This window comes from Acinonyx jubatus, chromosome A2, assembly GCF_027475565.1.
Source record: "Acinonyx jubatus isolate Ajub_Pintada_27869175 chromosome A2, VMU_Ajub_asm_v1.0, whole genome shotgun sequence".
In the NCBI taxonomy this organism is placed as follows: domain Eukaryota; kingdom Metazoa; phylum Chordata; class Mammalia; order Carnivora; family Felidae; genus Acinonyx; species Acinonyx jubatus.
This window is the reverse complement of record NC_069383.1, coordinates 107,683,703-107,700,168: the sequence shown is the minus strand read 5'-3', so window position 1 is coordinate 107,700,168 and position 16,466 is coordinate 107,683,703. Positions and strand designations below refer to the sequence as shown.

Sequence of the window (16,466 nt, the reverse complement as noted above, 5' to 3'; positions counted from 1 at the left end):
CAAAATATGGCTGTGTTGATGTGCTGCTCTCTGGTAAAATACAAAATTTTCAAGTGTCTAGAACCAAGGTTTTAACCTGTTTCAATATGAATTCCTTTGGGAGTCTATTAAAATCCTTGGTTCCCAGGGAAGACTCCCTCTACATGCTGATGTACCTGAGAGCCATCCTTAAGGCTTCCTTGTTGGTCACCATCAATAGTTCACCAGGAAGTGCTGTCAGTTTTGCTCCTAGAGTATGTCTTGTGTGTTCCTGCTTCTTTTCATCCGTGCCCTCCCCAGCCTATGTCAGTCCACCATCATCTCCTGTTCTCCCTGCGTTCAGCTCACTCTTAGTCCACACCAACCTGGTCATCACACATCAACCAGAAGAGCTTTTAAAAATATAGATCAAAGGGGTGCCTGGGTGGCTCAGTCGGTTAAGCGGCTGACTTTGGCTGGGGTCATGATCTCGCGGTCCGTGAGTTCAAGCCCCGCGTCAGGCTCTGTGCTGACGGCTCAGAGCCTGGAGCCTGTTTCAGATTCTGTGTCTCCCTGTCTCTGACCCTCCCCCATTCATGCTCTGTCTCTCTCTGTCTCAAAAATAAATAGACGTTAAAAAAAATTTAAAAAAAAATATAGATCAGGGGCGCCTGGGTGGCTCAGTCGGTTAAGCATCCGACTTTGGCTCGGGTCATGATCTCGCGGTCCGTGAGTTCGAGCCCCTCGTCGGGCTCTGTGCTGACAGCTCAGAGCCTGGAGCCTGTTTCAGATTCTGTGTCTCCCTTTCTCTCTGACCCTCCCCTGTTCATCATCTGTCTCTCTCTGTCTCAAAAATAAATAAATATTAAAAAAATATATATATATACATATATAAATCAGTTATGCCCTTTCCCAGCGTAAGGCTCTTTGATGATTTCCCGGTGTTCAGAAAATACTATCTGAACTCCTCACTGTTTGTAAGAAGAGGCATCATGTAATCAGGCCATTCACGTTACTGTCTGTCCTGCTTACAATGGTCCAGTCACACTGGTCTATGGTTTGTTCTAAAAACTCACCATATTTATGGCACAATCTGTAGGCTTCTAGTTCCCCTTGCTTATTACTATGATATGGAAAAGGTGAGGCTAAGCACCCCTGCCAACACTAGGGAAATTATTACCTAAAGAAGACAGATAAAAAGAAACTATGTTTTTCCCCCAGTGCAGTGATTCCATTCCTGATACTGTCACTTAGGAGAAGAGATAGAAATGAGAAAGAAAGAGATATTGGGGTTTCTCCTGGGTGAAACAGCCCACTCTCTTCCTACTGAATACGTGTTATGTGGAACGAGGGAGCAGGGGAGTAAGATCTGTACTGACTGTTAAGGTCATGTTGACCATCAAAACCACTCTATCACTGAGCTACCAAATACCTTGGAACCAAAAGAAGCAGATGACTGAGAATAAAGTTCATCACATAGGAAGGGTTGAGATACAGATGATAGATATGCATAAACAAGGATGAGCCAACATAAATATAATTCACACCTTGCAGTGGAAAATCCGACAAGTGGTCCAGAAGTGGTATTCGGAAATGTGACAGAAGAAAGCATCCTAATATTAAAGAATGACTGAATTTGAAGATTGAAATGACATACCATTTTCTAGGAGAAACTGATGTAGCACGATTGACACAAACATGTTCTAGGTAAGCTAGTCATTCACAAGGCCAATGAACCAACCTGGCCCCAGGCTTTTTTATAAGGACATTCAGTGCCAAAGACAATAGAGTGATGTGGAGGGAAAGGGGTCTGCCTTTAAAAATAATCTCTCAAGGATAGGGGGATAGTAAAGGAGAAAAACAGCAATGAGATTTTGGGGGGAAAAGGAGATAGATGAGTGGTAAAAAAAAAAAAAAGGTTATAAACAGGTATTGGGAAAGTCAAGAAACAACTTCACTTCTCATCAGAGTCATCAAGCCTCAAAAATTAGGAATGCCATGTACTTCTGGGAGGGACTTGGAGGGGCCAACTGACATCATCAGAAAGCCCATTTAAGAAAGAGTGAGGCTCTCACCTCCCTGACACTCTACAGAGCACTTTCCACACACTGGTAAATACCTGGATGGTTATTTTCTGGAGATAGATAAAACCAAATCCTCTTGACTGGGGGCACTGGGATCAAATGAAGATGTGGGCGTTATCCCAGCACAGTCCTGAAATGAGCAAATACAGTTCCTCCCACTGAGCTCCCGGAACTCTGGCAACCAGCGGTCACCCTTGTCTGGCCAGAGGTTGGTAGAGTCTGATTTCTTGGGGGACTCTGACAAGCCATTGATAATGACCTGAAGATACTGAATAAAGGTCCCCAAATAAACTTACCTGTTAGATAATTGGACAGTAAAGTTCAGATTCAGTTTGCTGTAAACATGAGCTCAAAGCTTTCAAACTTTGAAAAATATCTTTAATTGAGGCATAATTTACTTAAAGAAAAATGAAGATTTATTGTATGTGTGTACAGTTTTATGAGTTCAAACAGTTGAAACCGCCATTAGAATCAAGATAAAACACAGTTCTATCACCCCCAAAGTCAAACATCTTTTTAATTCCCAGCATTTAATATGAGCAATCAAAGGTTATCAAACTTACAAGAAACAGACTGTACCTATGCACAGGAATAATGTATTACACTCATGAACAGAGACTAGGACATCTTTCAGAAGTAACATTAAGAGAACCAACAGACACCTGTTGTAAATGCAAGAGATGATAGCAGAAATTTAAAAAACCCAATTGGATGGGCATTTATCCCAAAGGAATTTAGTCTTAACATGTATACGTGAATTTTGTAGCAGCTTTATTCATAATAGCTCCAATTTGGGAAAAAAACAAATATTCTTCAGCAGATGAATGGTTAGACAAAAGGCGGTACATCCATACCAGGGACTACTACCCAACGATAAAGATGGATGGACAACAGTGATGTTATGGAAAATGGCGAAGCAGGGAAGCTCTGGGAATCCATCCCTTCACTGAGACAACATCTGAACTGGTGGGAAATGGTTGAAGCAATTCTTTTGGAACCCTCGAGCCTAGTTGTGTACTTTCAGTGCCCAGAGGAGAACTTGAGGACGAGGCTAGGGATCTGTGGTGGGTTTCTGTGTTTTCCTAATGGCTGACATCCCACAGAGCCAGCACCATGGTGGGTAGCTGCTGGGTTGGTGGCCTTTGTGCCTCGTGCAGCTGGCTGGTGCCAGAGTGGGCAGTAAGGACCTTGTCCTCCAGAAATTGGGGCGGTGTTTTGACTGCTGATCCTTGCTTCTGATGGCTGAGGGTTCGGCACCAACCTCCACAAGCTGAAATGGCTTCCCTGCTGTAGTGGGACTTCAAGAGAGAATACTCCCTTCTCCCCCCCCCCCCCCACCTCTTTTGGGAGTCAGACATTTAAGGACATCTTTATCAGGTCCCTGGCTGACCTCCGAGACAATGGAACAGAAACCACAACAATGAACATATAGTATGCAAAAACAGTTTGGAAAAGTCATATGTGGATAACTCTAGCCCTCAACAAGCAAGAAACCCTAGCCATCTCTGAGGTGTGGAAATATATAATTTCCTGGTACCATATTCTAATACTCAGAATGTCCAGGCTTAAGGGAAAAAACACAGCATATATTCGTTTGCCGGGACTACCATAACAAAGTACCACAAATTGGGGTTTAAACCACAAAATTCTATTGACTCACAGTTCTAGAGGTTAGAAGTCCACCATCAAGGTGTTGACAGGGTTGTTTCCATTTGATTTCTGTGAGGGAGAATCTGTTCCATCCCTCTTTCCTAGTTTTGGTGTTTTGCTGGCAGTCTTCGTCATTCCTTGGCTTGTAGATCTTACCTTTCCTTGGGATTCCCATTTGTGTGTGAGATTATCTAAAAACTTTCCTTTTTTACAAGGACACCAGTCACAGTGGATTATGGGAACCACCCTACTCTAGAATGACATCATCTTAACTAATTACACATACATTGACCCTATTTGATCACATACTAAGATACCGTGGGCTAGGACTTCAACTTACGAATTTTGGGAGGACACAGTTTAACTAGTAACAACCTACCAAAAAAAAAAAAAAAAAAAAAAAAAAACACCCAGAAAAGGAAAAAAGAGTTTGACAGAAACTGTTCCAGAAGAAGCCCAGACTTTCAAATTATTAGTCAAAGACATTAAATTGACTATTAAATCAATGTTAAATATATTCAGTGAGCTAAAGGAAACTGTGGACAAATAACTAAAGGAAATCAGGAGAACAGTGTCTGAACAAAATATCACTCCAGAGATAGAAATTATGAAAAAGAACCAAGAAGAAATCCTGGAGCTGAAAAGTACAATAACTGAATTGAAATACTCGCTCGAAGGGTTCAGCAGCATATATGTAAGTATGCAGAAGAAAGCATCAATGAACTTGAAAATAAGACCATTGAAATTATAGTCTGCACAGCAGAAAGAAAAAGGAATGGAGAAAAATGAAGAAATCCCAAGAGACGAATGGGACAGCTTGAAGCATGCTAGCCTATGCCTTAAAAGAGTCCCAGTAGGAGACGGGAGAGAATAAGAGGCAGAAGAAATATTTGAGGAAGTAATGGGCAAAACTTCCCAGATTTGATGAAATAGTCAACCTACACAACCAAGCAGGGTAATCTCAGAGATCCATGCTGACAGCTACAATCAAATTGTTCAAACCCTAAGAAAAAGAGCGAGTTTTAAAAGCAGCCAGAGGGAAGCAACTCATCATATGAAAAGGTCTTTCACAGGGTAAAGGGCTGATTTTTCATAACAACAGAGGCTGGAAGACACTGGGACGAAATAGTTAAAGTCCAGAAAGAAAACTATCATCCAAGACTTCTGTATCTGGCAAATCTGTCCTTCAGAAATGAAGGATATATATTTTTTTATAAATTTTTTTTTCTTACGTTTATTTATTTTTGAGAGAGAGCGTGAGCAGGGGAGGGGCAGAGAGAGAGGGAGACACAGAATCTGAAGCAGACTCCAGGCTCTGAGCTGTCAGCACAGAGCCCGACGTGGGGCCCGAACTCACAAACCGCGAGATCATGACCTGAGCCGAAGTCGTACGCTTAGCCGACTGAGCCACCCAGGCGCCCCAGGATATATATATATATTTTAATTAATTTATTTATTTATTTTGAGAGAGAGAGAGAGATAGTGCAAGCAGGGGAAGGGCAGAGAGAGAGAGGGAGACAGGATCCACAGCAGGCTCTGCAACATCAGAGCAGAGCACGATGCAGGGCTTGAACTCCCAAACCATGAGATCATGACCTGAGCTGAAATCAAGAGTCAGGCGCTTCACTGACTGAGCCACCCAGGCGCCCCCAGAAATGAAGGATATTAGAATATTTCGAGAAAAATAAAAACTGAGTAAATTTACTAGGAGACCTGCCCTAAAGAAATGCTATAAAGACTCCTTCAGACAGAAATGAAAGGACACTAGAAGCTATCGGAAAAGTCAAAGAACACTAGCAAAGATAACTTCTTAGGTGCATAACCTGTGTTACTGCACTTTTGGTTTGGTTTGTAACTTCTCTCTTTTGGCTGTGTGATTTAAAAGGAAAATGTAGCAAACATAATTATAAATCCAAGTTAATGAGCATGCATTGTATAAAATGTGTCCTGTGACAGTAAGAATATAAAAGGCAGGGGGGATGGAGGTATATAGAAGCAGAATGTTTGCATACTATTGCAACTAAGTAGGTATTATTCCAACAAGATTATTATAAATTTCAGGTGTTAATTGTAATTCCCAAGGTAACTACTATGATAATAACTTTATACCAAAAAGGAAAGAATAAGGCAGTCAAAATGGTGTACTACAAAAAATAAACTAAGTACAAAAAAGGCAAGAGTAGAGGAATTAAGGAGTGAAAACCATATAAGACCTACAGCATATATACACAAAAATTCCCCTTTATCAGTAATCATGTTAAAATTAAATGGATGAAGGTGTGCTATTAAAAGACAGTTTGTCAGATTTGACTTAAAAAATAGGATCTAGGGGCGTCTGGGTGGCTCAGTGGGTTGAGCGTCTGACATCAGCTCAAGTCATGATCTCACAGTTCTGCAGTTTGAGCCCCACATCAGTTTCATGGCTGAAAGCTCAGAGCCAGCTTTGGGTCCTCTGTCCCCCCTCTCTCTGCCCCTCCCCCGCTTACTCTCTCTCTCTCTCTCTCTCTCTCTCTCTCTCTCTCTTTCTCTCTCTCTCAAAAAAAAAAAAACATTAAAAAATAGGATCTCTATATGTTGTTTAAAGAGACTTTCTGTAGATATAAAGATATAGATTGAAAGTTAAGGATAGAAAAAGATATTCTATGCAAATAATAACAAAAAGTGAGCTTTATTATTATTATCAGACAAAATATAATTTAAATTAAAAAGGTTACAATTGAGGGGCAGTGGGTAGCTCAGTCAGTTAAGCATCAGACTTCGACTCAGGTCATGATCTCAGAGTTCGTGGGTTCGAGCCCTGTGTGGGGCTCTGTGCTAACAGCTCAGAGCCTGGAGCCTGCTTCACATTCTGTGTCTCCCTCGCTCTCTGTCCCTCCCCCATTCACACTCTGTCTCTCTCCCTCAAAACTAAAATAAAACATTAGAAAAAAAAAGTTTACAGTAGAGAAAGGATTTATATATTGATTTAAAAACTCAATACAGTAGGGGCGCTTGGGTGGCTCAGTTGGTTAAGCATCTGACTTCAGCCTAGGTCATGATCTCACTGTTCCTGAGTTCGAGCCCTGCATCAGGCTCTGTGCTGACAGCTCAGAGCCGGGAGCCTGTTTCAGATTCTGTGTCCCCCTCTTTCTGTCCCTCCCTCTTTCTGTCCCTCCCCCACTCATGCTGTCTCTCTCAAAAATAAATAAATATTAAAAGAAAACTTTTTAAATTCAATACAGTGGGGCTCCTGGGTAGCTCAGTCACTTAAGCGTCCCGACTTTGGCTCAGGTCATGATCTCACGGTTTGTGAGTTTGAGCCCTACATCAGGCTCTGTGCTGACAGCTCAGAGCCTGGAGCCTGTGGTATAATGTGTCTCCCTCTCTCTTCTGACCCTCCTGCACTCACACTCTCTTTCATTCTCTCTCTCAAAAATAAACATTAAAACATTTTTAAAAATTTAATACAGCTAAAATATGTAACAGGTATAAACACATACAGCCCAAAAATATATGAAGACAAAATTGTCAGAAAGATAAATAGATATTTCTACAGTAATAGCTGGAGACTTTAAAATACCCTTTCTTCAATAATGGACCAGACAACCAGACAGGGGAAGGAAGTGGGTACTTGAACACCCATAAACCAATGAGACCTAACATACGTTAGGACACCCCATCCAACAACAGCAGAATACACATTCTTCTCAAGTGCAAATGAAACTTCTCCAGGATAAAGCAGATGTTAGAGCAGAAGACAAGTCTTAATAAATTGTAAGATTAGAGTCGTATGAAGTGTCTGTTCTCATCGCAGTAATGAAACTAAAAATCAGTAACAGAAGGAAAACTATGAAAAAAGGTCAACAGAAATGACAAACTTAGTAGATTGGCTAGGAAAAAAGAAGACTTGAATATCTGAAATCATAAATGAAAGTGAGAATATTCTTACTTTACAGAAATTATCCTTTTTAATTATAGAAGAATACTTTGAACAATTTTATACCAGCAAATTGGATACCTAGAGAAACTGTTCCATTTACTAGACACACTGTATAAACAGGAAAAGCTAAGTCATGAGGAAAAAGAAAGCAACTAGGAAGGTGACGGATCAATGGCGAATCAAAAAACCTCTCAACAAACAAAATCCCAGAACCAGATTGCTTTGCTGGTGAATTCTACCAAACATTTAAAGAAGAATAATTTTCTAACTTTACATGAGGCCAACACTACCCTTCCACCATGGGCATTTCCACTACAAAAAAGCATAGATAAGGGATGCCTGGGTGGCTCAGTCAGTTAAATGTCCATCTCTTGATTTTAGCTCAGGTCGTGATCACACAGTTCATGAGTTTGAGCCCCTCATCAGGTTCTATGTGGCAGCCTGGAGTCTGCTTGGGATTCTCTCTCTCCTCTCTCTGTCTGCCCCTTCCCTCATTCATGCTGTCTCTCTCTCTCTTTTTCTCTCTCAAAATAAATGTTAAAAAAAATTTTAAGTACAGATAAATTCTTTATGAATATTAATGCAAAAATCCTCAAAATTCTAGCAAATCAAATTAAACAGCATATTAAAAGGACTGTGTCAAAACTAGGTAGTATTTATTCCCAGAAGGCAAGGATGGTTTGGGGTCCCTGGGTGGCTCAGTTGGTTAAGTGCCTGATTCTTGGTTTTGGCTCAGGTTGTGATCTGGTGGTTCATGGGTTTGAGCCCTGCATTGGATTCTGTGCTGACAGTGCGGCCTGCTTGGGATTCTCTCTCTCCCTCTTGCTCTGCCCCTCTCCTGCTCATGCCTGTGCGCGCGCGCTCTCTCTCTCTCTCTCTCTCTCAAAGTGAATAAACACTTTTTAAAATTTTTAAAAAAGAATGCAAGAATGGTTTAACATGTGAAAGTCAGTCAGTACCCTACTAATAGAAAGAAGAGAAAACACGATCATCTTGATGAAAAAAAAAGCACTTGACAAAATTTAACACTCATGATAAAAAAAAACAACAAAGTAGGAATTAGGAGTTTCATTAACATGATAAAGGCTATATGTGAAAGACCAATTTTTATTTTCTTGGTTCTGGAGGCTAGAAATCTGACACCGAGGTGTCCACAGAGTTGGTTTTCTCTGTGAGCCATGAGGGAAGAATATTCCAGGCCCCCCTCCTTGGTTTGTACATGGCTGTCTTTTCCCGGTGTGTTCACATCATCTTCCCTCTGAGTGTCTGTGTCCTAATTTCCTGTTCTTGTAAGGACATAGTTATACTGGATTAGGGCCACCCTAATGACCTCACCTTACCTCTTTAAAGACCCTATCCAAATGTGGTTACATTCTGGAGCATTAGGAGTTAGGATTTCAAAGTACAGCTTTGTTTTGAGGGTGTGACTTAATTTCCGCCCATAACAGAACTAAATGAATTTAATTTAGCAAAGTTGCAGGGCATGAAAACACAGAAAAATCGATTGTATTGCTGTGTACTTGTGATGAGCTATCCAAAAGTGAAGTTTAAAAACCATTGCAGTAGGGGCGCCTGGGTGGCTCAGTCGGTTAAGCGTCCAAATTCGGCTCAGGTCATGATCTCGCGGTTCATGGGTTCGAGCCCTGCGTAGGGCTCTGTGCTGACAGCTCAGAGCCTGAAGCCCGCTTTGGATTCTATGACTCCCTCTCTGTGTTCCTCCCTCCTCTCTCTGTTCCTCCCACACTCACACACACACTCTCTCAAAAATAAATCTTAAAAAATTAAAAAAAAAGATTTGGGATAAAATAGGGTTGGTCCAAGGAATATCAAGTCTATGGCAAAACAAGATACTCTTTAATTCCATGGACAATTAAAAGTTCATGAGAGTAAAATAACCATAGGTTTACCATGTGACTCAGATGTGAATACTTAATTTTTTTAAATACCTTTACTGAAATGTAAGTCCTGTACCATATAATCAACCACTTAAAGTGTGCAGTTTAATGGATTTTAGACTTCAGAGTTGGGTCACCATTACCACAGTCAATTTTAGAACATTTTTATCATCCCGAAGAGAAGTCCTGTACCCATTGGCAATTGCTCCCTGTTTTCCTCCGTCCCCTTACCAGTGGCTTGAGGCAACCATTAATCTCCTTTCAGTCTCTAGATTTGCTTCTTGTGGGCATTTCCTGGAAGTGAAATCATTCAGTATGTGGTTTTCTGTGACTGGCTTCTTTTTCTTAGCACCCGCTAGTTTCCAAAGTTCATCCTTGCTGTGTCATGTATCCGTGCTTCATCTCTTGTCCTGGCTGAACAACAATCCATTATATACGGATAATACCACATTTTATTTATCCATTCACCAGTCGACAGGCATGTGGATTGTTACCCCCTTTGGCTGAGAGAGCCGCCATGAGCATTCCTGCACACGTTCTTGTGTGGACATGATGTTGCCCGTTCTCTTGAGTATATACCTAAGAGTAGAATTACTGAGTCACAGGTTAACCGTATGTTTTGAGGAACTGGCAGACTGTTTTCCAAGGTGGCTGCACAATTTTACATTCTCAGCACCCACGTGTGAGGGTTCCAGTTTCTCCACAGGTTCACCAACGTTTGTTATGGTCTGTCTTTTTTGATGATAGCTCTCTGTAGTGGGTTGAATGGTGACTCCCAAAAAGATATGTCTACAGCCCATTCCCCTGGAAGCTGTGCAGGTGACCTTATTTGGAAAAAGGGTCTTTGCAGGTGGAATTAAGTGAAGAATCCTGAGGTGAGATCATCCTGGATTTTCCGGGTGGGCCCCATACCCAAGGACAAGTGTCCCTATAAGACAGAAGAGAAGGCCAAGTGAAAACAGAAGCAGAGGTTGGAATTAAGCAGCCGAAGCCAAGAAACACCTGGAGACGTCAGAAGCTGAAAGAGGCAAGGAATTCTCCTTTTGGAACCTTTGCAAGGAACCTGGCCCCACAGATACCTTGATTTCAGATTTCTGGCCTTCAGAACTGTAAGAATATAAACACCTTTTGTTTTAAGCCACCAAGTGTGTGGTAATTGGTGAGAGCAGCACTGGGAAACTAATACATCAATCTAGTGGTGTCTCTCTTTGGTTTCCATTTGCATTTCCCTGATGACTGTTGATATTGGGAATCATGTTATGGCCTTAATGGCTATTTGTGTATCTTTTTTTTTTTGGACAAATGTCTATTTAGATCCTTTGCCCTTTTATCTATCTATCTATCTATCTATCTATCTTATTTATTTACATTTATTTTTGATAGAGACAGAGCACAAGTGGGGCAGGGGCAGAGAGAGAAGGAGATAGAAAATGTGAAGCAGGCTCCAGGCTCCGAGTTGTCAGCACAGAGCCCAACGTGGGGCTCAAATCCATGAACCAGGAGATCATGACCTGAGCTGCAGTTGGACGCTTAACCGACTGAGCCACCTAGGTGCCCAGATCCTTTGCCCTTTTAAAAATTGGGTTGTCTTTTTATTGTTGAGTTCTAAGAGTTGTTTGTATGTTCTACATACAGGTCTCGTTCCAGAGAGATGATTTATAAAAACTCTCACCCATTCTGCACGTTATCTTTTGACTCTCTTGATAGTTTCCTTTAAAGCTCAAAAGTCTTTGGGACACCTAGGTGGTCAGTTGGTTAAGTGTCCATCTTCAGCTCAGGTCATGGTCTCATGGTTCATGGGTTCAAGCACCGTGTCGGGCTCTGTGCTGACAACTCAGTCTGGAGCCTGCTTTGGATTCTGTGTCTGCCTCTCTCTCTGCCCCTCCCTCTGTCTCAGCCCTATCCCCACTCATGCTGTCTCTCTCTCTCTCTCTCTCTCTCTCTCTCTCTCTCAAAAATAAATAAACATTAAAAAAATTATTTAAAGCTCAAAAGTCTTTCATTTTGATGAAATCCAGTTCATCTCGTTTTGTTTGTCTTTGATACCACATTGAATAAATTATTGCCCAATCCAAAGTCATGAAGATTTATACTTTTGTTTTCTTCTAAGAGTTTTATAAAAACTTTTAGCTTTTACACCTAGATCTTTGATCCGTTTTGATTAATTTTTGCATATGATGCACAGTAGGGATCCAACTTCATTCTTCTGCATGTGAATATCCAGTTGTCCGTGAACAGCTTTACCTAGTAAAGGAAGTAGGATACTGATCTAGCTGCGAATATAACTGTAATTGGGAGGAGGGAAGGTGGAGGGTGGGACAGGAAGGATGTCCAATGAGTGGTAAGGGCTGGGGAAGAAAGGGAGTGAAGTCCTCCTCTTCAGTAGAGGCAAGTCAGTAAATAAAGCCTAAAATAGAAAACTCGAGGAATAGCAACAGAAGCGTTTTATTTGGAAACAAGGAGGGAAATAAAAGAAGTAAAAGAAGTGGAAGTGGTTGCCTCTGATTGATTGATTTGGGCATGGGGGCAGAGAGAGTGTGTCAAAAATCATGCCTGGGGCGCCTGGGCGGCTCAGTTGGTTATGCGTCCGACTCTTGGTTTCAGCTCAGGTCATGATCTCACAGCTAATGAGTTCGAGCCCTGAATCGGGCTCTGTGCTGACAGTTCAGAGCCTGGAGGCAGCTTTAGATTCTGTGTCTCCCTTGCTCTCTGCCCCTCCCCTGCTCATGCTCTGTCTCTCTCCCCTTCAAAAATAAACATTAAAAAAATTTTTTTAATCATGCCTAATAACTGTGCATAATTTGATAAAAAAGTAAAACTTAAAAGGGAAAAGCAATAACAGATTCTGAATAAGGAGAGGAGCAGGGAGATGAGCCTACTGGATATTAAACTTGATCATACAGCACAGTAATTAAAATCATGCCATAGTGACATACAGATGGACGGAAAGATGAGCAGAACAGAATATGAAACCCAGAAATTGATTTGGATGCTTAGAAGAATTCATGCATGGTAAAGGTGGTGTTTTATCTTAAATTATTTAAGGGTGTTGGAATAAGTGGATGGCCATTCAGGAGAAAAGTAAAGTTAGATCCATACTTCACACCCGCTTTGAACCAGGAGGACCAAAGACTTAAATAAAATAAAAACCTTCAAAGTACCAAAAGGAAAAAAACGGAGCAAAGACCCGAGAAAGAACGAGAGGGCAGTGGGACGCGTCAGTGCACACCCCCGTAATCCCTACAGCGGGCAGCATAGGACGAATCAGAAACAAGCGTGCAGTTGGGCAAATCTTGTTTAAAACCCCAGAGTTTTCATCGTCTCTCTTCTCAGCCTGTATTTTAGGAACTACTATCTTGAGGTTATGAAACATTTATCTTCTCTTCCAGATAGCCACAGAGATTGAAAAATTTGTGATAGAATACGCGGGAGGGGTGCCTAGGTGGCTCGGTTGAGCATCAGACACTTGATTTCCTCTTGATTTTGGCTCAGGTCATGCTCTCACAGTTCATGAGATCAAGCCCAGCGTCAGGCTCTGTGCTGATGGCACAGAGCCTGCTTGGGATTCTCTCCCTTCTTCTCTATCTTAGTCTCTCTCTTGCTCTTAATCTCTCACTCTCTCTGCCCCTCCCCCTCACATTCTTGCATGCACACATGCTCTCTCTCAAAATAAATAAACATTAAAAAAATAATAAAATGGGGCGCCTGGGTGGCTCAGTCGGTTGGACGTCTGACTTCGGCTCAGGTCATGATCTCACGGTTTGTGAGTTAGAGCCCCACGTCGGGCTCTGTGTCTGACAGCTCGGAGCCTGGAGTCTGCTTGGGATTCTGTGTCTCCCTCTCTCTGTGCCCCTCCCCTGCTCTTGTTCTATCTGTCTCTCTCTCTCTCAAAAATAAAATAAACGTTAAAAAAATTTTTAAATAAATACATAAAATGTGTAGGAGAGGTTTTTTTCTTCTGTTAGATACAAGTTAAATCTAACGTTTTTTATTTATTTTATTTTTAACGTTTATTTATTACAGAGAGACAGAGAGACACAGAGCATGAGCAGGGGAGGGGCAGAGAGAGGGGGAGACACAGAATCCGAAGCAGGCTTCAGGCTCCGAGCTCTCAGACACAGAGCCTGACATGGGGCTCGAATACACAAACCGTGAGATCATGACCTGAGCCGAAGTCGGATGCTTAACTGACTGAGCCACCCAGGCCCCCCAAATCTAACGTTTTTTTTTTTTTTTCCAACGTTTATTTATTTCTGGGACAGAGAGAGACAGAGCATGAACGGGGGAGGGGCAGAGAGAGAGGGAGATACAGAATCGGAAACAGGCTCCAGGCTCTGAGCCATCAGCCCAGAGCCTGACGTGGGGCTCGAACTCACGGACCGCGAGATCCTGAGCTGGCTGAAGTCGGACGCTTAACCGACTGCGCCACCCAGGCGCCCCCCTTTTTTTTTTTTAACGTTTTTTATTATAAGTAACTATGTTCTATATCTTTCAAATAAAAATTTCATCATTATTACCTGTGCACCAACAGTTGATACTTCCCTAGCATTTAAAATAGTTATTTCTGGGAGATGGATTTGTTTTGTTTTGTTTTTTCTCACTTAGTGACTTTCTGCACTGCATTATTATGATAACCTTATATCATTTTTATAAAAACACTAAAGACTTTATTCAAAATATAAAATACGTCATCCTATTAAAGGACAAAGAATCCGTACTTAAATCCTTCCATTGTGGATTTTACTTGGGAATACATTTCTTATCCTGACAGCTGATGATAATCCATCGCCTTCTGTATGGAGCGATTAGAAGGAGCAGGCTGGGGAGACGTAGCCCCCGTGAGAGCAGGGCATGTGGTCCTCGTCCTGGTTCCTCGCTGACCGAGCCAGATGGGGGAACCTTAGAGGTGCACACAGAGTGCTTGGAGTGATGGCTCTCAAGGAGCAGAGGTTGTGTTCTGAATATCCTTGAGCGGCTGGGACGATTTCATTTCTTCTGTTTTTCCTACATTTGGGGTCACTGTGAACCTTGTAGGCAGGCTGTAAATTCACTGAAGCAGAATCGAAGTCTTTATTTACCTTCTCAGGTGACCAGGGCCTGCTGCATTGCCCTGGAGAGTAGCACGCTATCAATGTTTGAAAATTCAGTTTAGTTAATTAGGAGATTTTTCTGGACTAACAGCTGAGCCAAGGTGGGGGCGGGGGGGGGGGGCGGGAGAAGAGGCCCACACACTTGTGTAGTTGGTATTTTAGGAGCTGTGGCCCAGGTGCTCCCATCAGACACAAAGTTGAGATCATCAAACTTGCAATTACTTTTTTTTTTTAATTATTATTTATTTATTTTTAATTTATATCCAAGTTAGCATATAGAGCAATAATGATTTCGGGAGTAGATTCCAGTGATTCATCCCCTATGTATAACATCCAGTGCTCATCCCAACAAGTGTCCTCCTTAATGCCCCTTACCCATTTAGCCCATCCCCCCTCCCACAACCCCTCTAGCAACCCTCAGTTTGTTCTCTATATTTAAGAGTCTCTTGTGTTTTGTCTCCCTCTCTGTTTTTATATTATTTTTGCTTCCCTTCCCTTATGTTCATCTGTTTTTTTATCTTAAAGTCCTCATATGAGTGAAGTCATATGATACTTGTCTTTCTCCGACTAATTTCGTTTAGCATAATACCATCTAGTTCCATCCGCGTTGTTGCAAAGTGAACCTTGAACTTTCTGAAAGCTGCTACAGACGTTATCGTCTTTATGTCATTGAAGACCGTATCAGGGAGTGGCTTTCACAGACACTAACCTTGGCCTCTGTGTCCCATGTCTTGCAGGTGTATCATACCTTCTTCTGGCCTCTCGAGTGGACAGTGGCTGGCAGGGACAACAACACTTGCTACGCAAAGATAATTTGCAATAAATTCGACAATGTACGTAATACGCTTGGAGGCTAAAAAGCCGTCATTTTAAACTGTAGCTTTTAGTCTAGGATTGGGTTTGAATCGTCTTTAAAGATGGCTCTCAGGGCAAGGCAGAAATCCTTCAAACGGTTACCCCGTTGATGTATTTGTAGAGGCTGAACAAGTGGCTCACTAATACCTTCAGAAAAACAAAATCACCGCAAGTTGTCTCTTTCCAGCGCTGTCTAATTTGGCAGTGTAGAACCAGAGGATCTATGAAAGTTTTGGTCATCAACGAATAAAATGTAGGATGTGTGTGTTTATGTGCAGTTTATAAGCTGGATGTGTATCAGAAGCATTTAGAAAGCAATGCTTGCATGAAGTGAAAACTAGGTAATTAAAAAAAAAATTTTTTTAATGTGTATTTATTTTTGAGAGACAGAGCTTGAGAGGGGGTGGAGCAGAGAGAGAGGGAGACACAGAATCCGAAGCAGGCTCCAGGCTCTGAGCTGTCAGCACAGAGTCCGACGCGGGGCTCGAACTCATGAACCGTGACCGAGATCATGACCTGAGCCAAAGTCAGACACTTAACTGACTGAGCCACCCAGGCGCCCCTGAAAACTAGTCAATTAACTGATTCCTAATGAAGGCTTTCATTAAAGAAGAATCTGTCAGGTGGAGAGCCGGCCATTGGAGTTTCTTCCCTGTTAACAGAGATGAGTTAGAATTGATAACTGAAAGCAGTTTATTTACGACTTGTAAATAAAGAAGGCTGAGTGCAGAAGGCAGTAGGACTTGGTCTCTCCCTTTTTAAGAATTTATAATCTTGGAGGGGCGCCTGGGTGGCGCAGTCGGTTAAGCGTCCGACTTCAGCCAGGTCACGATCTCGCGGTCCGTGAGTTCAAGCCCCGCGTCAGGCTCTGGGCTGATGGCTCAGAGCCTGGAGCCTGTTTCCGATTCTGTATCTCCCTCTCTCTCTGCCCCTCCCCCGTTCATGCTCTGTCTCTCTCTGTCCCAAAAATAAATAAACGTTGAAAAAAAAAAAGAATTTATAATCTTGGAGAGAA

The 16,466-nt window shown here is 42.0% G+C and overlaps 1 protein-coding gene across 1 annotated transcript in view; it reads left to right on the top strand.

The window, feature by feature from the left end:
* Positions 1–16,466, top strand: part of TXNRD3 (thioredoxin reductase 3) — a 67,618-nt gene that overhangs the window by 48,475 nt on the left and 2,677 nt on the right. The window contains exon 15 of the mRNA XM_053220292.1: positions 15,334–15,429. Coding sequence (XP_053076267.1) covers positions 15,334–15,429 — 96 coding nt within the window. The remainder of the gene's footprint in view (positions 1–15,333; positions 15,430–16,466) is intronic.